Source organism: Ipomoea nil, unplaced genomic scaffold, assembly GCF_001879475.1.
Source record: "Ipomoea nil cultivar Tokyo-kokei standard unplaced genomic scaffold, Asagao_1.1 scaffold2704, whole genome shotgun sequence".
NCBI classification, from domain to species: domain Eukaryota; kingdom Viridiplantae; phylum Streptophyta; class Magnoliopsida; order Solanales; family Convolvulaceae; genus Ipomoea; species Ipomoea nil.
Genome location: NW_017619132.1, coordinates 3,228,051 through 3,251,201, shown reverse-complemented (window position 1 = coordinate 3,251,201; position 23,151 = coordinate 3,228,051). Strand labels below are relative to the sequence as shown.

The 23,151-nt window shown below is 36.3% G+C and overlaps 2 protein-coding genes across 4 annotated transcripts; both read right to left on the bottom strand.

Moving 5' to 3' along the window:
- Positions 1-274: 274 nt before the first annotated feature.
- Positions 275-10,914, bottom strand: LOC109155686 (receptor-like serine/threonine-protein kinase SD1-6). The gene is made up of 13 exons (XM_019303306.1): positions 9,585-10,914; positions 9,373-9,507; positions 9,107-9,249; positions 8,772-8,982; positions 8,432-8,669; positions 8,132-8,279; positions 7,732-8,029; positions 1,903-2,028; positions 1,681-1,817; positions 1,370-1,580; positions 1,035-1,272; positions 711-861; positions 275-614 (listed from the first exon to the last, which is right to left on the bottom strand). The coding sequence occupies exons 1-13, from the start codon at positions 10,912-10,914 to the stop codon at positions 312-314; spliced, it is 3,669 nt and encodes a 1,222-aa protein (XP_019158851.1). The 3' UTR covers positions 275-311.
- Positions 6,862-22,751, bottom strand: LOC109156048 (arogenate dehydratase/prephenate dehydratase 1, chloroplastic-like). Of its 3 annotated transcripts, XR_002049960.1 has the most exons (13): positions 22,137-22,751; positions 21,619-21,686; positions 21,402-21,494; positions 20,928-21,128; positions 20,743-20,823; positions 20,557-20,652; positions 20,152-20,229; positions 19,986-20,075; positions 19,590-19,657; positions 18,711-18,792; positions 18,291-18,523; positions 15,249-15,255; positions 6,862-7,165 (listed from the first exon to the last, which is right to left on the bottom strand). XR_002049960.1 is itself a non-coding variant. In XM_019303828.1 (11 exons), exons 1-11 carry the CDS (start codon positions 22,354-22,356, stop codon positions 18,467-18,469), a joined length of 1,134 nt encoding a protein of 377 aa, XP_019159373.1. In that variant the 5' UTR covers positions 22,357-22,751; the 3' UTR covers positions 17,923-18,466. The 3 variants fall into 3 exon arrangements, 1 of the variants encoding a protein (XP_019159373.1); XR_002049961.1 differs by lacking the exons at positions 6,862-7,165; positions 15,249-15,255 and adding an exon at positions 17,923-18,243; XM_019303828.1 differs by lacking the exons at positions 6,862-7,165; positions 15,249-15,255 and having other exon boundaries at positions 17,923-18,523.
- Between the last annotated feature and the right edge of the window lie 400 nt (positions 22,752-23,151).

The following is a 23,151-nucleotide window of genomic DNA, read 5'->3' as shown; positions in this document are numbered from 1 at the left end:
TGCTCCGGGGGAGTGTGGAAATTTCACATGAACAAGAAGTTTAAAAAAAAAAAAAAAATATATATATATATATATATATATATATATATATATATATATATATATATGCATATAACATATGCATTAAAGTGGAATCCTAAACGAGTTACAACTTTCCAATTTAATATATCGCTTGTAAATGTTGCAATTACTTCCTAAGTTCCTATAGAAAAATAAATGCAAAGTAGAAGACATATTAAGATTATCTTTCAAACACTACATAAAACAAAGCTTATAGAACAAACAACTTATTATATTATTATTACAGATCCCTATCGACCTTTTTGTATTGAAAAAGTCAATTGATTGGAGCACGGTTTCTCAGATTCTGCAGTAGAAGAGACATTGCAAATCCAATTTCTTGTAACAAAAGCTGGTTGATTTGGTTTGGGTAGATTCATACTTTCATCTGTCAACATTAGAAATACAGTAGGCATGCTAGGACGACGATTTGGATCTTCTTCAACACATAACAACCCAACATTTATGCACTTCAACACTTCACATTCCTTACAGCATTCAACCGAGTCATCTAATAAATCCATTGCATTCCCTTCATTCCATAATTTCCATGCCTGAGATAACACAATAAAAAGAATAGTAAATCAAGTCAAACATACTAAAATTGAAAAATACTAACTCATTAAGGTTTATAAGGTTTCTCCACTTACATAGCCTAAAAGGTTTGAGACTTCTCCATGCTGATAAAGTGCTGTGTTTTTCTTTCCACAAATTATTTCAAGTATGATCACCCCAAAACTAAATACATCAGACTTCGTTGAGAAGAGTCCACTTAGTGCATATTCAGGAGACATGTAACCACTTCATTATTACCATAACACACAATCCAAATATGATGCATGAATTGTACAAAATGAAAAGAAAAGTAAGTAAATCTCCACAATATTAAGTAATTAAAATTGTTTTGAGATATGTATTTAAAAAATTATGGATCTTAATGATTTACTCCATAATTCAAGTTAAGGACTACTTACTAGGTGCCAGCGATTTTTTTGGTATTTGCTTCAAACGTATTTCCAGCTACCAGTCTCGCTAATCCAAAATCTGAAATTTTGGGTGTCATTTCTTCATCTAATAATATGTTATTTGTTTTCATGTCCCTATGAATGATTCTCAATCTTGAATCATGATGAAGATATACAAGTCCTCGAACAATTCCCAATATAATATCAAACCTTTTGCTCCAATCTAACAATAGTCGACGTGTTTGATCTAATTGAATTGTGAAAACAATATAATGTACCCAATTACTATTGGAATATTGATTGAATTTATTAATATATAGTTGATCAATGGAATACCATCTTACCAAATATGAAGGTGTCTAAACTCTTGTTTGGCATATATTCATATAGCAAGATCTTTTCTTTCATTTGTGTGCAGTAACCTACAAGTTTAACGAGATTTCTGTGTTGAAGCTTTCCAATTAGTGCGACTTCATTTTTAAATTCTTTGATTCCTTGTTTAGATTGACTTGATAATCTTTTTATTGCAATTTCTTGCCCATCGAGAAGCATACCCTAGAATACCATTTCCATTATTAGGTATTAAATATAGAAAGGTAAAAACAGCTTGAAATAAATATCTATAGAGATAATTTAATTCGCTAATAATAATAACCTTATAAACAGGACCAAAACCTCCTTCTCCTAGCTTATTTGCATCGGAAAAGTTGTTTGTAGCTTCCAATATGCTTTGGAAAGTGATGAGCGGGACGCCATCTGTATCTTCATCCATTATTGCGTCCACTGCAAGTTCTGAAGTGAACAGAGAAGACTATATATTTCAAATACTCAAAATTAAATATGGTTTTAATCAATGTTGTCAACAGTCAACACGTACCTGTTATTTTGAATGCGGCTCTTCTCCTTTTGTAACAGACGCAGAAAATAGTGGATGCAACTAGAGCTGCTGCAGCAACTGCAACACTAGCTATGATCGCTAGAAATTGCTTTGAGTTTGTATCCTCTGTATGTTAACACCAAAAGAAGATTAATTAATTAAACACTATATAAGAGCAGTTAATTCAACATCAATCAACTATTGTTATATATAATGTTATTAATTTACCTTTTATATTTGAAAATTCAGTGGCAGCAAGTCTGATGTAAATTGTGCTTCCATTGATATCATCTCCTCCAAGACTCTAAGTTTCGAGGAGTTGATTGCGGAAGAGGGGATTGGGGTCACCCTATTTGCTACCCAAATTGTTGTTTGAGGGGAGATGTTTTTGTACCAAATACCAATGTAATACTTGGACGATTGACCTGGTGTGAAGAAACCCAACTCAAATCTTCCATTGGGAGAGGATATAGTTCTACCCTGAGTTATATATTTGTTTCCAGAAATTGTTTCTACTCCTCCATTGGAGAATGGAGTATTCAGAAGAGAGATGAGTAGAATAAGGAGGTAAGAAAGCACTACAAAGAAATTCATTTCCATTTCCCTGGCCTCACACAACTCTCTGATTTACTCACTAATATATATAGCGCTAAACTGACGAACAGAACAGACTTCCAATGTGTCATTAGACTGGAATTGGAAGCTAGACTTCCATTGCGTGAAGCCGTGAACACGAAAGGTCGTCTTGACCTTGTCATTATGCATGGTTGTGAGTTGTGACCAAGTCATGGACAACCTAAGTGTAACTCAACTGAAGATAGATATTAGACCTAGGAGTCCTCTCACTTTGAGAGGTTACTTCCTACTATTGTTGGTGAGATCGCTCTCTAGTTATTGCTCCCAAACTTCACGTCACCCATGTGACCAACTGAGTTGCACATGCGGGCATGGACAACTAACCTAACTTGATTTACCTTATTGTGGTCATTTATCAATTAAGGTGATACACGTGTTTATTTGTGCCATTTTTTTTTATGCATATTTAAGTATAATCTTTGGTATCAGGCTATCAGCTTGGTTGCCCCCATTTTGTGGTTTGAAGGATTTTGGCCAGTCTACCCCATTGTTAGGTTAAGAAAATTGTTGTCATGTCTATTTTATATATCAAATCAAATGTGAAATGTGCATCTTATGTAAATATATTTACACTTTTATATATTAAAATATGTACTTGCACAAATTAGACCTTTAAACTACATTCTTTTAAAATACTCATAATTATTTACAAGGTAATATCTATTATTTACTTTCTCAAACATTTTCAGCATAACGAATCTAAGCCCCACCCACCATAGATGTTCTAACCTATATATGACCATTAAACTACTGGGTTTGTACCATCCATGTAATTGATCATGTTGATTCAAACCACAATATACGATCATATGCATGCTTGAATATTTATGGTCAAAAAATTTCATTTACAATAGTGACTGCGAAGTTTAATTTACCTAATACACATCTCAAATAGTGATTGTGAATTTCTCTTGTTACTCAAAAAAATAAAATTATATTTAATAAGTGTTTTATTGTTTATATTTTTATCCCTTTACTTAGCTCATATATTTTGACATTTTGTTCACATACCGCCTTTGAACTTGCTGAATTTAGACTTAATTATATTATATTGTGTGATTTTATCTTTAGGTGAATCTTGTCACAACAAGTGAAGAATTGAAGCATCTTGGGACATTTTCAGTGAAGTTTGGAGCCCATAGTGTGGACAAGCTCGTAGCATCGCCTCCGCAACAGACCCTATTAAGTTCATTTTTTGTTCTTTTTTAAAGAGTTCAAAGTTCAAACCCTAAACCGTGAGAGCTCATTTTCCCTTCAATTTCTACTACCATTTCATTAGCCTAGATTAATTAGCATTAGATTACGGAAGATTAACATTTCCTAAGGTTGTAATCGAAGATTGGAGCACCCATTTTGGAATTCTTCATTACATAAGTTCATCTTTTATTTCATCTCTCTTACATTACGTATGTATTTTTCTATTGTATTTTCACTTATTTGTGCTAAATATGTGTGAGTAGTTTCATTTAAAATTTGGATTAGGGCATTATTATATATCTTCGAGCGAGATGCTCTATTTGGTAGTTCTTGTATGAAGGGGAGGAAACCTAGCAATGATTCTTGATGATTGTGAATAAATGGTCCTTTTAAAAGAACCACCGGTGGTTAAATTTCGAAAGTTGAATGATCATGGGTTGTTTACTTGGACCACGAATGGTTAAATTTAAAAGTCGAAGAACCACATATGATTAATTTAAAAATTTAAAACTAAACATGACAAAAATACTATACTCGGAAGATCTCGGTTGGTATTAACTCATATATAGTATATAGAGAGAGAGAGAGCTGAACTGACGAACCGAACAGAACAGAGTTCCAATGCGTTATTAGAGACAATGGAAGTCTACAGTGGAATACGAAAGGTCGTCTTGACTTGTAATTATCTATGGCTGTGACCAAGTCCCCCACACAAAACAAACAATATTTTGCAATTACCCCATTGTTAGGTTAAGAAAACTGTTATCATTTCTATTTTATATATCAAATCAAATGATTGTGATTGATCATGTTGATTGACTTGATTCAAACCACAATATACAATCATATACTTGGATATTTATAGTGAAAAAATTCAATTTATCCTAGTGACTGCAAAGTTTAATTTAGTTAATACACACTTCAAATAGTAACTGTAAATTTTTCTTGTCACTCAAAAAATAAAATTACATTTATTAAGTGTTTTATTGTTTATATTTTTATCCCTTTACTTAGCCCATTTCATTCACATACCACCGTTGAACTTCCGCGCGACTTTAGACTTAATTGTGTGATTTTATCTCTAGGTGAATCTTGTCACAAGTGAAGAATTGAAGCATCTTGAGACATTTTCAATCAAGTTTAAAGCCAAAAATTCATTATAAAAGGTTTGGAGCAACATTGGATCAGGAGTAGTTCGCACGGGCAACCCCATGCCCATGAGACCGCCCATCTCCGGACACTTGTGTGAACAAGTTCATACCATCGCCTGCGCATTGCTTGTGCTAAATATGTGTGAGTAGTTTCATTTAGATTTTGGATTAGGGTATTATTGTCTATCTAAGAGATGCTCTATTTGGTAGTTCTTGTATGAAGGCGAGGAAACCTAGCTATGATTCTTGATGTTTGTGAATAAATTGTACTCTTATCTTGTTGATGTGTTGATGTGTGGCTTGCAACACATAGAAAATTCAATCACAATGATAATGGATTGAATTTCCAAATCACTTCTTTACACAAACTCTATTTCTCATTATGAAAGTAAGGAAAATAGGGGATTTAGATGCTTATTGTGCTTGAATGACTTGAATCGAAGCATAATGAGGGTGGGACAATTCTTTGTCCTAAACACGTGTGATTATGTGTATTATGATTGACAAAATGTAATAATTATTATATTAAAAAATGCGATTGAGTTTCTTTAAAATTAGCGAAGGCAATAATTAAATTTGGAGAAGTCATCATTCAATTCGGGTCAATGGAATAATAATTAAAATACCCAAAAGAGGAAAGCCAACCAAAAAATGATTAAATGTCTTGAAAATTGACAAAGAAGTGCATTTATTCACGAAAAAATATGTTTATGGGAAAATGACACTTTTTCCCCCTAAGTTATATACTTATAGCACTTTTTCCCCCTCAATTATTTAGGTAAGTACATTAGCCCCTTCAATTATTCTAAAAGTGGTTGTTTTTCCCCCCTAATATATTAAATTGACATTTATACCCTTAAAATAAACATTATATTTATTTTACTTCTCCAACAAATTATTGCGTATACGTAGGGATGACTACGATTCGGTTCGAACGGAATCGGACACTATAGCAATCGAATTAAAAGTTTCCGGTTACGATTCAGATCTAGAACCCAATATTTGGATTTCAATTTATTAAAATTATGAATCAAAAAAATTGGTCCTAAACCGTGAACTGGCGGTTCTGGACCCGATTCGTGATTTTGAACCGTTTTTATTTTAAAATTTTATTTTTATTTTAAAAATAGTCTAAATTCAACAATAAATGTATTTTATTTTTTCAGTTCGGAACATGAACCGTCCGTTCCAGGATTTTAATAAACTCTAAATATCGAGTTTCGATTCTAAATTGTAATTGAAATATTTTGATTTGGTTGCTATACTGTTTATTTGGTTTGAACCAAATTATGGTCATAATTTGTTGGAGAAGAAAAATAAATAAAATATTTATTTTAAAGGTAAATATGTCCATTTAACATTTTAGGGGGAAAAATAGCCACTTGAATAATTGAGGGGGGAAAAGTGATATAAGTATATAACTCAGGGGGAAAAAGTGTCATTTTCCCTATGTTTATTTATACATTTTAATTTTAATTTTAATTTTAAAAAAGAATGAAAAAATTAAAGTAAACACACTAAAATTCTAAAAATTTTATTCTCTGTAGCATAATATATCTTTTTTTATTCTGATCTTTACAGTAATGAAAGTTTTTTAAAAAGATTAAATGAATTTGTTTTTTTTAAAGAGCATTTATTGCTAGTTTGATTTGTGGAAAAGAATTGATTCTATTGTTTTGTCATATTAAAAAATAAATTGTTAAAAATAATTAATATTGAGACTCAAATATTCTTATATAATAAAAAATATGTAAGGGTAATATAAAAATTAATGTTTTAACTTTTTTCTAAAAAAAAAAGTATGAAAAATAAAATATCAAAGAAGAGAAAGGAATTTATTTTGTTCAATTTGGAGAATTCATTTTCCGTTAAAATAAAGTATCCATCGACCAAACAAATGAAATCTACTTTTTAAAATTTGAGAAAAAAATTTCTCCTAAAATAATATTTTCTGTGAACCAAACAATAAAACATGTCATTAAGTTCTGCAACAGGGACATTAGATTTTCAGACTTTAGGTGTGGCTTTACATAATGAAGAAGAAATCACCTGTACACATAACACCATTAAAATCATGTGTAAAAGTTACAAAAAGATGAGGAGAATTCTATGTAAATACCAAGAGTTCAACTACAAGAAAACCTAAATAACTTCAATATCCATATCCTGATTCATCAGATCAGAGGTTCCCACCAGGATACTTCAACTATATAATTGCTGTTCCACACAAAATCTCACTAGTCTGAAACCTATACTATCTACAGGATTAAAATTTCAATCCCATGGGGAACCCACAAGCCTGTTCCATCTTCTGGCAACTATATAATTGCTGTTCCATATTCATGAAAACAATTTGTGAGTTACATTCATCAAGAAATTAAATGTGTTACTTTGTGTAAACATCCCCAATGGCACTCCATCCAATGTGATAGCTTCCTTGTGGGCACCGGGCACTGATTCTCTTATTTAATAGGATGCTCAGTAACCATGATTTATCTCTCCACAGTCTTGTTAAGTTAGTGTGTGCGGACCCTGAGAGCGAGGGAATTTCACCTTCACAAGAAGTTAAACAAATATGTGCATATAACATATGCATTAAAGTGGATTGCTAAACGAGTTACAAATAATTTTCAATTTAATAACTTGTAAATGTCGAAATAACTTCCCTAGCTACAGAAAAATAAATACAAAGTAGAAGACGAAATAACTTCCCTAGCTACAGAAAAATAAATACAAAGTAGAAGACATAATAAGATTATCTTTCAAACAATGCACCTATTGCTAAAACAAAGCTTATAGAACAAACAACTTATTATATTAGTATTAGATCGATATACCTATCGACCTTCTTGTGTTGAAAAAGTAAGTTGATTGGAGCACGGTTTATCAGATTCTATAGTAGAAGGGTCATTGCAAATCCGATTTCTTGTAACAAAAGCTGGTTGATATGGTTTAGGTAGATTCATACTTTCATCTGTCAACATTAAAAATACATTAGGCATGCTAGGACGACGGTTTGGAGCTTCTTCGACACATATCAACCCAACATTTATGCACTTCAACACTTCACATTCCGTACAGCATCCTAGTAGTGAGCCATCTAATAAATCCATTGCATTCCCTTCACTCCATAATTTCCATGCCTGAAGTAACACAAGAAAAAGAAAAAGAATAGTAAATCAAGTCAAACATAGTAAAATTGAAAAATACTATCTCATTAAGGTTTATAAGGTTTCTTCACTTACATAGCCTAAAAGGTTTGAGACTTCATGCTGATAAAATGATGTGTTTTTCTTTCCACAAATTATTTCGAGTATGATCACTCCAAAACTAAATACATCAGACTTAGTTGAGAAGAGTCCACTTAATGCATATTCGGGAGACATGTAACCGCTTTATTATTACCATAACACGCAATCCAAAATGAAAAGAAGAGTAAGTAAGTCTCCAAAATATTAAGTAAATTAAAATTGTTTTGAGATACGTATTTAAAAAATTATGGATCTTGAAGATTTACTCCATAATTCAAGTTAAGGACTACTTACAAGGTCCCTACAACTTTTTTGGTATTTGCTTCAAATGTATTCCCAGCAACCAGTCTCGCTAATCCAAAATCTGAAATCTTGGGTATCATTTCTTCATCTAATAAAATGTTATTTGTTTTCATGTCTCTGTGAATGATTCTCAATCTTGAATCATGATGAAGATATACAAGTCCTCGGACAATTCCCAATATAATGTCAAACCTTTTGCTCCAATCCAATAATAGTCGACGTGTTTGATCTAAATTGTGAAAACGTACAATATAATGTAGCCAGTTACTATTTACTGATTGAATTTATTAATATATAGTTGATCAATGGAACACGAAATAATACAACTTACCAAATATGAAGGTGTCTAAACTCTTGTTTGGCATATATTCATATAGCAAAATCTTTTCTCCCACTTGTGTGCAGTAACCTACAAGTTTAACAAGATTTCTGTGTTGAAGCTTTCCAATTAGTACAACTTCATTCTTAAACTCGTTGATTCCTTGACTAGATTGACTTGATAATCTTTTTATTGCAACTTCTTCCCCATCAAGAAGCATACCCTGAAATACCATTATTTTCATTATTAGGTATTATATATGAAAAAGCAAAAACATGCTGATGTGAAGTGGATTGTTTATATATATATATATATATATATAAATAATGAGAGAATTGAGTGATAACCTTATAAACCGGACCAAAGCCTCCTTCTCCTAACTTATTTGCATTGGAAAAGTTGTTTGTAGCTTCCAATATGCTTTGGAAAGTGATGAGCGGGACACCAATGCCGTTCTCATCATCTATCGTTTCATCCATTGCGTCGTCCACTGCAAGTTATGAAGTGAATTGAACAGAAAACGCTATTTCAAATACTCAGAATATATTATGGTTTTAATCGATGTCAAAACGGAAAATTATATTTTCTCTGATCTACAACTAAATTAAATTACCTGTTATTTTCAATGCGGCTCTTCTCCTTTTGTAACAGACGCAGAAAATAGTGCATGCAACTAGAGCTGCTGCAGCTACTGCTACACTAGCTATGATCGCTTTGAGCTTCCCTGGCGACTGCTTTGAGTTTGTATCTGTGTGTTAACACCAAAAGAAAATTAATTAATTAAACATCAATCAACCATTGTTATATATAATGTTATTAATTTACCTTTGATATTTGAAAATTCAGTGGCAGCAACTCTGATGTAAATTGTGCTTCCATTGATATCATATTTCCCCAACTGTTTCAGGTTCAAAAGCTGTCCGACCCAAATCCGACAATGACTACCACTGCTATTGCTATAAGCATAGGCGGTACAAGAGCAATTGTTGACACAACTGGACTCACATTCGGCCTGGGTCTCAGCTATGATGTTTTGAGGATGTCTTGGCAATCTCACGTTTGGATACATTATGAACCTGTCCACGTCCATATCCTCTTCTTCGTAATTATTACTTCCACTACACTTCAAACTGGTGTTCCTAACACACCCACCAGAGAATTCATTGAATCTCCATTCTCTTTGTGACTTGTACTTGAAACCTTGCAAGCAAACACAAACGGTGGTAGAGTTGTCACTACAGATGCTGAATGGGCCGCAATACGCATAAACGTCGCATTCTTGTGACGGTCTAACATCGGTCGACATCCACACCTTTTGAGCTTCCGACCACACTAGTGTCTTCTCTTGCCCATTTACGTCGATTATGTGTCTGCAAATGACGGACGGGTTTAGCACATTGTAAGCGAAGTAAATCTCATTTTCGTTGTCCACAAAGGTGCGGCTGTGCGCAGAATTGGGCTTATATTTGTCTGTTCCGAATTTGGGTCCACTCTTCCAGTATTCCTCTGTGCCGTTCCACATTTGAAATGCCACACCGCCATCACTCCCAATAGAACTAAATAGCCCGGGTGCCGGGTCGTCCCAACTTTTCCACGAAGTGAACCCATATGTTGTTTTGGTGCGCTTGTTATACCCGAACTTGGCACCGGGCAGAAATGTGTGTGTCGAGTGGTCAAAACTTTGCCAAAGTGGGGTTGTTGAATTCATGCCATCGTCGCTCAAAACCAAGTTTCCGCTGTCCCGAAGAGTTGCTTGAACAGAGTTTCGCTTCACCGTGGTGACGGAGGAGGCGCTGAGATTGGTTGACCAGACCAAGTTTTGTGCCCCGTCTACAAGCACCAAGTCGCCGTCTAGGACTCTGAGTTTGGAGGAGTTGATTGCGGAGGAGGGGATTGGGGTGACCCTATTTGCTACCCAAACTACTGTTTGAGGGGAGATGTTTTTGTACCAGATTCCAATGTAATACTTGGAAGATTGAGCTGGTGTGAAGAAACCCAACTCAAATCTTCCATTGGGAGAGGATATAGTTGTAGCCTGAGTTATATATTTGTTTCCAGAAATTGTTTCAACTCCATGGGAGAATGGAGTATTATTCAGAAGAGAGATGGGTAGAATAAGGAGGCAACAAAGCAATACAAAAGAATTCATTTCCATCTCCCTGGCCTCACACATGCAACTCTTACTCCACAGTATATATATATATATATATATATATATATATATATAGATAAACTTCCCTACCTTACAAGTATTAATTTTATAACTAGTTGTTTCAATCTACTACGTGGACCCTGGTCCAGCCATGATATAAATTGCCTTTGACTGCTTTGAAGATTGAAGACCATTCACAAAGATGGTGAATATTTACCTCACTACCCAATAAATGGGTGATATATATATATATATATATATATATATATATATATATATAAATTAAGTTTCATTGCGGGTAAGTGTCTCCCGTGCGATTGTGCGGGTGATTAATGTGCGTGAGTCTTGTGCTTAAGGTGCGTAAGATTTGTGCTTAATGTGCGTGAGTTTTATATTTAAGGAGCGCGAGTCTTGTGTCTAAGGTGTGTGAGTTTTGTGTGCTTAATGTGCGTGAGTGTATACTTAATGTGAGTTGTTGTTGAAACTTTAAAGTGCATGAGTTTTGTGCTTAAGGAGCGTGAGTCTTGTGCTTAAGGTGCGTGAATGTTGTACTTAATGTGCGTGAGTGTGTACTTAATGTTAGTTGTTATTGATATGATCTTGTATTTAATTATGTCTAGAGCTTGTCTCTAGGGTTTATATCGTGAATCTCGTTGTTGTGATGTCTTGTATTTAATTATGTCTAGAGCTTGTCTCTAGGGTTTATATCGTGATTGTTGTGATGTCTTGTATTTAATTATGTCTAGAGCTTGTCTCTAGGGTTTATATCGTGAATCTCGTTGTTGTGATGTTCTTGGTGTTATTGGGTGGGTTTATGCATGCTTTGTTGTGATGTTCTTGGTGTTATTGGGTTGTTGTGATGTTCTTGGTGTTATTGGGTGGGTTTATGCATGCTTTGTTGTGATGTTCTTGGTGTTATTGGGTGGGTTTATGCATGCTCGGGTGTTGATTCTAGTCTAGGACTTGTCTTTAGGGCGTTATTGGGTGGGTTTATGCATGCTCGGGTGTTGATTCTAGTCTAGGACTTGTCTTTAGGGCTTTGCATATAGATTTCTTGATATTAAAATGATTCTAGGTTTAATCCTTGTTAATTGAATCGATGATGTTGTTGTTACGTGTTGGGATGTGTCCGGACACCTTTGTGCCAGTGGTGCTACCATGTTGGTGGTGTGTCCGGACACCTTTGTGCCAGTGGTGCTACCATGTTGGTGGTTGCTATATGCGCTGACCCCTTGATAGTAGTGCGAATGGCACTTCGGTGGCACTTCGGTGCGTAGAGGCTATGGGGCATGGCTTGAAAGTACAAGAAATTGGCTCAAAGGGAATCATCACTTCTGGGAATCAAACCCGGGTTATTTTGAAATCTTCCCCCACAAAGAGAGCTCATTTGCCACTTGAGCTACCATGTTGGGTTATTTCAAATAATTTTTAGACATTATATTTAAAATATTTTTATATATGTTTGGTTTAAATGAAATAAATATAATTTTTACTTTTTAGTCTAATATATAAAATATTTTTACATTTGATATTGGAACCAAGTTTATATCTTTATATAACATAACTTAAAATATATTCGAAGTCACCTAAATTTTAATTTAGATAATATTAATATTTTTAAGCGGCTAATATTTAAAATATTTTTAAATATATTTATTTGAATAAAATGTATATATATAATTTTTACTTTGAAGTCAAATATATATGAAATTTTCATATCCGATATTGGATCAAACTTGAACATAGCTGAATCTAACATCATCCTATCCATTGGGCAATCGTTATGCCATGGAACCGTGTTCACCATCCATGGTGAACACGGTCCCAACGGTGTTAGTGCACCGTTATCTCTTTTTTTTTTTTTTTTTTTTTTATCGCGTGACTTTTCTTCTTCATTTTCACATTTCACGGTTTCACTTTAATTTGAGGTGAGCAATGATTTCGAACATTCATAAATTATGAATCCATGCCTGCACATTCACTTTGGACCCGTGCCTACACATTCCCGTCCGAAACCATGACTGCTCCTCTGTAGCGCAAGCTTCTTCAACATTCATAAATTATGAATTTTCTGTTATGAAATTATGAATTTTCTGTTATGAGATTATGAATTTTCTGTTATGAGATTATGAATTTTCTGTTTTGAGATTATGAATTTTCTATTATGAGATTATGAATTTTCTATTATGAGATTATGAATTTTCTGTTTTGAGATTATGAATTTACAGTAAATTCATAATCTCATAACAGAAAATTCATAATTTAATAAATATTTTTCTTTTATGCGATTATTAATTTTCTGTTATGAGATTATGAATTTACAGTACATTCATAATCTCATAACAGAAAATTCATAATCTGACCAAACGCGCGCCGTTAACACCACATCCGCGAAATTTTTTTTTTTTACGTAAAAACGGCGCCGTTTGGACCCGTGTTCACCATTCATGGTGAACACGTTTCCGGGGCATAATTTGCGATCCATTGGGTCTCTGGGTAAGCAAATTATATCGTGGACCATGATCCAATACACAGAATTTGACTTTATAATGCACAGAATTCATGTTCATAATACGCATACACAAACACGATATAATGAACATGAATTATGTGCATTATGAACATGAATTTTGTGTATTATATTAAGTGTTTATGTGTCATCAACTATATAATATACAGAACTCATGTTCATTATATCGTGTTTATGTGTATATATATGTATTATGCACATGAATTTTATGTATTGGACCGAGTCCACAGACCACAGTGCACGATATAATGATTGCTCTTGGTACGTACATAGCTAAGCTATCGACTGTCATTTACTTGGGCTTAGAGGTGTCTTGTTGGTAACCTTACCGAGTTTATAGATCTACTTGTCGAGTTGGGTGTAAGACTTACTGGCAATTCCCCAACAACATTAAGTGCATCCTCGAGGGTTTTGGTGTGGGTTTTGAGAAGTTTTTGTATGTGTGATGAGAAAAGAGAAAATGAGAGAATGAGGGTAATAAATAAATAAAAGCAACAAATGTCAAAAAAATATTTAAAAAAAAAAATTAAAATGGGGCTTAATGAACGGGCCCAAAGAATGTGTAGCTCACCGCCATGTGCAGCACACACATGTCACTAAATGTGCAGCACACTTGCCATGAATTGCTTTCTTCTTTCTTTTTCGGGGGTCGGGAACAAAGAACCCGAACCTCCTACAACACACTCTCCCTTCTTCTTCACATCACATTTTTCTCTTCAAAACTTGTGCACAATCTCTTTAATGGGATACTCTAACGACTTAATGTCATAAAAGTCTCTTCATTAACAACTTAAGAATTAAATTACATAGCAAATAATTAAACAATTAAATTTACACCATGATCATTATTATGGAAGAAAATGTCATTTTCTCTAGTAATTACAATTGTAGTGGCGGTTTTGCCGCGTAACTCCATGCAAGACTTGCATAACGTCTTGAGTCTAAGAATTGAATTGGCCATGGCCCATGGGGTCATTCTCATACAAATAACTATAGCGTATGCAAGGAAGCCTATGGCAGAGTGCCAAATTGGCAGGTAGTTAATGAAACTAAGAATGCATTGTGGGCCTAAAATTCCCATGTTTCGTATGTATATAATTGTATAGTAGAATACACATAAACTTTTAACATAATACACATCATTTTAACATAATTCATAATACACATAAACTCTTAACAGAATATAGATAAATTCTTAACAAAATATACATGAACTTTTAACGTAATACACATAAACTTGGTAGGGAATATCCCGACCGACATAGCTTCACCACGACCGAGAAGCCTTTGTCTTTTTCTCTTTGTCTTTGCAGGTAACAGGTCGGGCTCCTTGAGAAGAACCCAGTCGGGGGCCGACCGGGAGTTGCCCGAGCGACGGTGTCGACCGCCGAGCGGTAGCCCTTTGGCGAGAGAGCTGACGAAAGACACGTGGCGATTCTCTACGACGACAGACAGGGCACCCGGGAGGACGACACGTGGTGGCTACGTGGAGAACATGTCGAACGGCTGGAATCCTGTCCCCGGCATAGCGGCTATAAATACCCACAGTAGCTACCGTGTAAGGGACTTTTGGACGATCGATAGGTTGTTGTTAGAGAATCCCGACCGCAGTCAGTCGGCACTCAGAGCAACCAAGTAGATTGTACTTAGGGCCTTTACCGTGATCAATAAAGATATTTACTTGCTTTAATTGGTCTCGTGTTGTTATATATTGCTTACGTATAATTAGCAGTATCATTTTGGCGCCGTCCGTGGGGACCGAACCCACGACCACGTGCAGGCGGCTTCATGCCGAGCGCATATCTGCGGAAAGCAGGCGATAATCCGGTGCGCATTGGGGCAGATCTGGGCCGGAACGACCCGGTAGTAGGCCAAGAAGGCGTTCAGGAGGGGGGTAAAGGGAATGGCGATCGGGGCCATCAGGGAGTCGTAGTGCATCCCGATCCATTTGCCCCGATGCCGATCGATGACATTCCCTAACTTTCGGCTCGTGTCGAATTCCACCCGACCTACGAGCCTTTCAGCAATCCTAGCCGCTTCACCCGTGGTCAATAGGCTCATTTGTTGTTCGACATTCTCGCTGTTCAAGAATTCGAACTCCGCTGCGGCTGGTGCGGCCGGCCCGGCCGTGTTTTCCTCGGCTTGCTCGGGGGTGTTTTCCCGGTCGCTTCCTCGAGCAACGGCTTCCGGGTGGTCCCCAACCACCCGGGTTGGCGTTTCCCTAGCGCCTTCGGTCGGAGATCCTTGTCTCCCCAACGTGGTTCCTTCTTCTTCTTCTCCCTCGCCGGAGCTCCCCGATCCGCTTGAGCTAGAGCTCGATGACCCGGATGAGCTGGGCGACGTGTCTTGTGCGGCGGCCTGCTCGGGGGCTGGCGCCGGTCGGTAGATAGCTTCGGGGGAGTAGGACATGATGTCCACCTCCTCGTCGCTGAGATGCTCGACCTCTTCGTCGTAATCCGCGATCGAGGTATTCTGACTGTCAGAGTCCGTCATTTCGATCTACCTAAAGGTCGATCGGGGTTAGTAGAAGACTTAGAATGTCCGGGACAGTTAGCTGACCTAGAAGTTCTACCTAAAATGGAAGCATAAAGAAAAGAGAAGGGTTGAGAACTTACCGAATGAGGGAACTTCGCGGATGAAAGCTTGAAAGTCCTTGCTCGACTGCCTTGCAAAGGTGCTCTGCTCGGGACTCTCTGAGGGTACCGATTGAAGCGAAAGAGTGAGGAAAGTTCAAATGAGGGCCTCAAGGGCCTATTTATAGGAGGGCATTTAGGCGGGAAAAGAGCCCACTTGCGCGACACGACCAGCGCTGATTCCGAGGCAACGGTTGCAGTCGCAGAGGCCGGCAGTGGCCGACACGTGGCGGAGAAGGGAATGACAGCTGGCCGGTCGGTTTAGCGGCCGGCGGTTGGGTTTCTTCATCCCGGCCCATTTTTTCCCGGACGATCAAAAAGGCCCGGGCTGAGGGGCTCTTGGTAGGGAATATCCCGACCGACATAGCTTCACCACGACCGAGAAGCCTTTGTCTTTTTCTCTTTGTCTTTGCAGGTAACAGGTCGGGCTCCTTGAGAAGAACCCAGTCGGGGGCCGACCGGGAGTTGCCCGAGCGACGGTGTCGACCGTCGAGCGGTAGCCCTTTGGCGAGAGAGCTGACGAAAGACACGTGGCGATTCTCTACGACGACAGACAGGGCACCCGGGAGGACGACACGTGGTGGCTACGTGGAGAACATGCCGAACGGCTGGAATCCTGTCCCCGGCATAGCGGCTATAAATACCCACAGTAGCTACCGTGTAAGGGACTTTTGGACGATCGATAGGTTGTTGTTAGAGAATCCCGACCGCAGTCAGTCGGCACTCAGAGCAACCAAGTAGATTGTACTTAGGGCCTTTACCGTGATCAATAAAGATATTTACTTGCTTTAATTGGTCTCGTGTTGTTATATATTGCTTACGTATAATTAGCAGTATCAAAACTCTTAATATAATACACATAAACTCTTAGGGCGCACAATACATTATACACCCTGATGCACGATATAATTTGCCGTGGCTACCAACTAGTGGTCACCCTAATATGCCCGGTAGATAAATGCAATGCACTTGCCCGATGGGCATTGCTAGTGCGAATTGTGAAACATGCACTAGGTAAGCAGCTTTTTTTCTTTAGACCCACAAAAAGACTTTAAATATTGATAATTAATTTTTACTTTCTCTCATATCTTATCTTTCTTCCATATAAGGATTTTGACATTATTTTTATATATTTAAAAAAAAAAACAAAAAAAAAAAAAAAAAAAAACTCGCATACACATTGTGTTATTGTTGAAGATGCTCAAGTCATTTTCTCATACAACATTATATATATAACAATAAATAAATTAATAAATGAATATATATATATATATATATATATATATATATATATGTGTGTGTGTGTGTGTGTGTGTGTGTGTGTGTGTGTAATATGATTGACAAAATTTAATAATTATAGAGTTAATGTTCAAAATTATCCTGGACTATAGTGGTTTTTCTCAATTTTGTCCTAAACGACTTTGGTGTCATAAACTAGTCCCAGACTTTTATGTTATCCCTCAATATTATTCTGTGTTTGTTAATCCGTCAAAAGGGTGAATATTGGCGTCCCAACTAGCTTCAAGGCAGAACTGTTGGGCCTATGGGAGGATATACGACTCTATCTTGAAAAAGGTCAGGTTTCGGAAAATTGTTGTTGAGTTGGACTCTAAAACGGTTATTGACTTGCTTCGGGGCGAAGAGGGCGACAATGCTGGCTGCTCTCTCTTAACCGAATGCATCTCAATGACAAGCAAATTTGAAGGGATCTTGTTTAATCATACCTTTAGGGAAGGGAATCAATACGCCTACCTCTTGGCTAATAAATTATCCATCTACCAAACAAATAAAATTTATTTTTTTCAGATTTGAGAAAAATTTATCCTAAAATAATATTTTCCTGTGAACCAAACAATAAAACATGTCATTAAGTTCTGCAACAGGTACATTAGAGTTTCAGACTTTAGGTGTGGCTTTACAGAATGAAGAAAGCACTTGTACACACAAGTACATAACACCATTAAAATCTAAAGCTACAAAAAGATGAGATTTCTATGTAAATACCAAGGGTTTAACTATAAGGAATCCTAAATGACTTCAATATCCATATCCTGATTCATCAGATCAGAGGTTCCCACCAGGATACTTCAACTATATCATTGCTGTTCCACAAAATCTCCCTAGTCTGAAACCTATCTACAGGATCAAAATTTGAATCCCATGGAGAACCCACAAGCCTGTTCCAACTTCTGGCATGGAACAGGATTTTGCCGGGTGCCGGATCACTGGACAGTAGATCAGAGCCATTAATTGGAGATGCACACAATATGGCCAGCAGTTGATAAGCCACTCCAAACAAGCAGTGAATGAAATAAAATTAAGCCTTCAGCGCGATTAGGACAAATAACACGTTGTAGAGTAAAGACTACATGTCTGCAACAACCAATTGCATCTACAAAATTCTTCCCATTGCATAACAACCAAGAACTCGCAGGAAAGTTGCAAATTCCTGCCCAAAAAAAATAAGAAAAAAAGTTTGCTCAGAAAAGATGAGTGGTTTTAGCTGCAGTTTAACTTAATGTCCACTTGTCCAGATTTTAAGATTTTATCTCTCATTTCCTCATATGCAGACTAGCATTTTAACTGACGTTCCTCTGTAACTTTCACATGTTTCCAGTAAAAATTGAAAACCAGACCTGCAGATGCCCCAAAGCATTTTGAGCACGTGGTTCTGCCATAGATGCCTCAAAATCAATATAGAATAGGTAGTCAAAATACCTACAATCACAAGTGAGCCAGTACTGAGCATGGAGCCAAGGAGCCAAATTGCATGCTTGTGTCTATGAGCCAATATGCAAAAAAATAAGTAAACTTCTCAGGCCTACTGTATTAAAAAGCCATATCTGAAAGTTTTCTTTCCGAGTCTTAACTCCAATGAACTCACAAGCAGGTCAGAATGTATAACTTGTAGAATTTTAAACCAGTGCAAAACTAAAAACTATTCATGACTTGCCAACACCCTTTGTTACAACTTACAATCCACATTCCCATGTAATCAAGCAATTTGCAGTTGTGTTATAAAATGAGGACTAGCAGTGTGGAAGGGTAATTGGAATATTCTAAGAAATATGAAGAATTAGATATGATATGAACTTGGCAGTAACTTAATTGAGGTGCTGAACAATCGATATATGGCAATGAGGACTAGCAGTCCAGAAGGGCAATTGTAATAGTTTGTGAAATGAGGAATTAAATGCAATATGACCTTGGCAGTAGCTTAATTTGAGATGCTGCATTATTAAATATTGGCAATGAGCAAAGGCGACTTAGTAGGGTAACTGTAATACTCCAAGAATATGAAGAAATAAATGCAATATGAACTTTGTAATAACTTAATTGATTCGCCATGGTACTGTTCTGACATGTAATTTAATGCACCAAATAAGCATTTTTTTTTGTTCAAATATTATGTCAATAAGTAACCAATGAACAATACAATTTATCAAATTTCAATCCAGCAGAATTAATTTCCATAATTGTGTATAGGCTCCAAAACATTAGAAAATGGCACTCACTTGGCAGTCCCCGTATTAGAGTCATCAACAACCCTCAGTGGCTGCTTTCTCTGTGGCCGACTTTCAATCTGAAGATGTGTATGAAAGAAAATGGTTAACTGTTATTTTGCTTTCAAGAATAATTTGTGAGTTCATCAAGAAATTAAATGTGTCACTTTGTGTAAACAGCCAGTAGCTTAACCAAGGTTCAAATTTCACAGAGGACATTCATAGTTTTACAATTTTTCTAAAGACTTTTCCAATAAAGTTGCACATTTTGTCAATGAAGGTACCAGATTTCTTGTTGATGTTACATATATCATTGATGAGGGTAAAAGATTAGCAGTGTCCAGTATCAACATACTCCGTTTCAAAGAAATTTCTCATTCTCACAACATAAACACTGATATGAGATACCTTCGTCAAATTGATGCCCCTTAATGCAAATACGGCCAATGCTTTAAATAGAACTCCTGGTCCTTCTTCCAAACAAAATACAATACTCGTCTGGAAATGAGAACGCCATTGAGTTACAGATGAATCTAAAGAACATGTAACAAGATCAATGAAAGGAAAATCATACCTTGAAAGGTTTATCTGTCCTTGGAATTATGGGGTCTCGGGCTAGTACCAAAAAACGAGTAACGTTGTCAGAGTCATCCTGTAAAACCCATTATTTCCACCAGTTTCAAAACCACAATGTATAGGAAATGGTAAAATGCAGTTCATAGTCTTTATTCCAAGAAGACAAGTTCAATTCATAGTGCTCACTACACAGCCTTATCAGAACTATATATTTCTCAGGGTTGCGTATTTAAATGGAAAAGTTATTCAGTTATACATTATTTTGTTTAGGGTTTGGAGGGAGAAGAAAGAGAAGGGCAGTTTAATCTCATCTTGCAAAGTAAAAGATTAAATGTATATTTCATGCTGCTAATAACTGGCACATTTATATATATATCTTCCATAAACATAAAGATGCTCATACCTGAATCCTTTCAGCTAGTACATTAAGTCCATAAATTTGTGCTGCTCGAGGACTTGCAACAACCCCTGCATCCATTGCTCGCTTTGATGCCACAAACTGGTACAGAAGATAGAAAAACCAATTTGGAGTGTGATATGCAATGCAGATAATATGGGAGGGACTGTCAAGACATGCTGATTAAATCACCTGTGCAGCAACAGCTGGATCATCAATATTTTCCTGAACAACACCTAATTTACTTAGATATATATCACATTGACCAAGTGCCTGCAAGACAGGATATAAGTCAAAGACATGTTCCCTTGAAAAAGAAGCTCATTAATTAGGTAAGTATTCTTATTTACATAAATTGGACAGGCAGGACAGCAGACCTGTGGATGGCTTATGACCCGTTTTAAGTCCTCCATATTGACACCTGGATTTGCTAGAAGGCAGAAGTTAACAGCCAATTGAACCTCGCCCACAATATTCAGCCTATGACGAAGAAGTAAATCATAGTTCCTATGGATGCTACCACTTAAAGAATTCTCAATAGGAAGAATTGCTTTGTCAGCCAGCCACAACTCAACGGCCTAAAGAATATATTCCAGAAGAAAGCCAAAAGGAATGATGGGTTAATACCCAACCACAAATTGGAGAAGTTTTTCAACTAACATTTAGAGCAAACTAATTTGCTAAGAAGGTATTGGCATGTATTCTAACTAATTTGTTATTTTTAGAAATAAAAATAAAAACCATGTGAAAAAGTATATTACATCTTTGCTCTTCTTAAATGGAATGCATAACAGAGTAACATATAGAATTTCTGTGGTCAGTTAGCAATAAATGCTGAAGTTAAACACCACCTTGAATGCATCTTCAAACTCATCACAAGGGACTGTCTCACATTCAGGGTAGGCTTTTAGGGCAGCATCTTCGCTGTATGTACCTGGGATCCCCTGCATTAAACAAACCAAAATGAGAAAGGTTTCAATGCCACTGAGCTTGATTTTTTGAACTTCAGCTGTAATTTTTACTGGCGTAAACATTTAGCAACACATCCATAATCATAGAGCATAATACCTTATATGATATTCGTATCTTTGAACCATTATTCTGAGAATGAGAAAAATCAGCCACAGATAATGGCCCTGGAATAAGTAGAATGCGAAGTATGTTAATTTGTTATATAGAGTATCTGAATTAGTTTCTAACTAAAGGAATCTAAGGAGCCAAGGAGGAACTAAACTACTAAAGGAAATTCAAGCAAAATGCAAGTTTTCCAATTTGTTTTAATTTCATGTTTGGGTGGAAAAAGGGAGGGAGATGAGCAAAAAATCAATGGAAATATTCAGTACCCTTAATTCTATAAGTTGCTATATGCTTATATGTATAGGTGATAATATCAGGCAGATATGCCTAGATCAACTTCAATTTAGTATGTGAAAGCATTTGAGCATTTACATTTATACATTAGATGTGTTTGAGGTGATCTTATTACTCAGAACCTAATCTTCCTTGCTTTTCTGAACATGTTACAGAATAAAGAAACTTCATATCTAAAAAGGCACCAATTAAGTAGAAAAGACAAAGAAACCCACTTGGCAAAGAGTTAAAGTCCCTGTTCAAGTTCTTGGCAAGCTTAGAATCCGTCTGATGAGCAATCTTTGGCAGCTCAGCAGCAGAATTTGATGTACTCTCATCGTCAACAGACCTTACCACCGCAAGGCAGGCTGATGATGAACCTCTTGGAGGCCGGAAACCCAACTCTTTCACACCAAGGCACCCAAAACTCAATCCACTCTTCAAATTCAAAGCCATCAAACCATCAAGAAAGAACAGTTCCAGTCCAAAATTCAATCTTTCAATCCAAAAGAGACAGGAAAGAAAAGAAAGAATGTGTATACACTGTGAATGAGTGGTGGGTTGGTGAACCTCAATGCAGGGTTTCGTTGAGGACTTTATACAAGCACCTGAATTGCGTCAAGAAATGTTAGGTGAAAGTACAGTGTTGCAGACGCTTGATGATATGGGATTGGAAAGAATTAACAAATAGTGTTTGGTGCCATGGCTTTGAAAAGTCCAGATTGAGACGAGTTTTCGTTGCACAGAGTTGTTGAGTGCCGACTGTCAAAGTATGAGTTGGCGACTTGGCGTCTTGGCGCTGCCATTGTAGGTAAGATTTTGTGCGTTTTGTACACAGAACAAATGTATGGGACCCATGTCTATGGTTGATTGAGTTAGGTGATTATCAAAATTTCAAAAAAAAAATAAAAATAAAAAAATTATGCGTGTAGAATGAAGATCCGATCATATCCAAACTTTCTTAGATTGGATAATCTAATCTAATCATTAAATTCATCAAACATACCATATTACCATCCCTCTATCCGTGTCGGTTATTAGTAGTTTAATGATTAATACTTGAATCGCTAATTTGTTATAATTAATAATTTTTAGGAAAATGAGATAAATATGCACTCAATTAGCTCTCTAAACTTTTTAAAGGTACAATTACACCCCTCAACAATTTATTTTGATGTAATGAAGCTCAAAAATTAATTAATGACATGATATCATAAGTCATTACGGATCTGACCCCCTCCGCGAAATTTC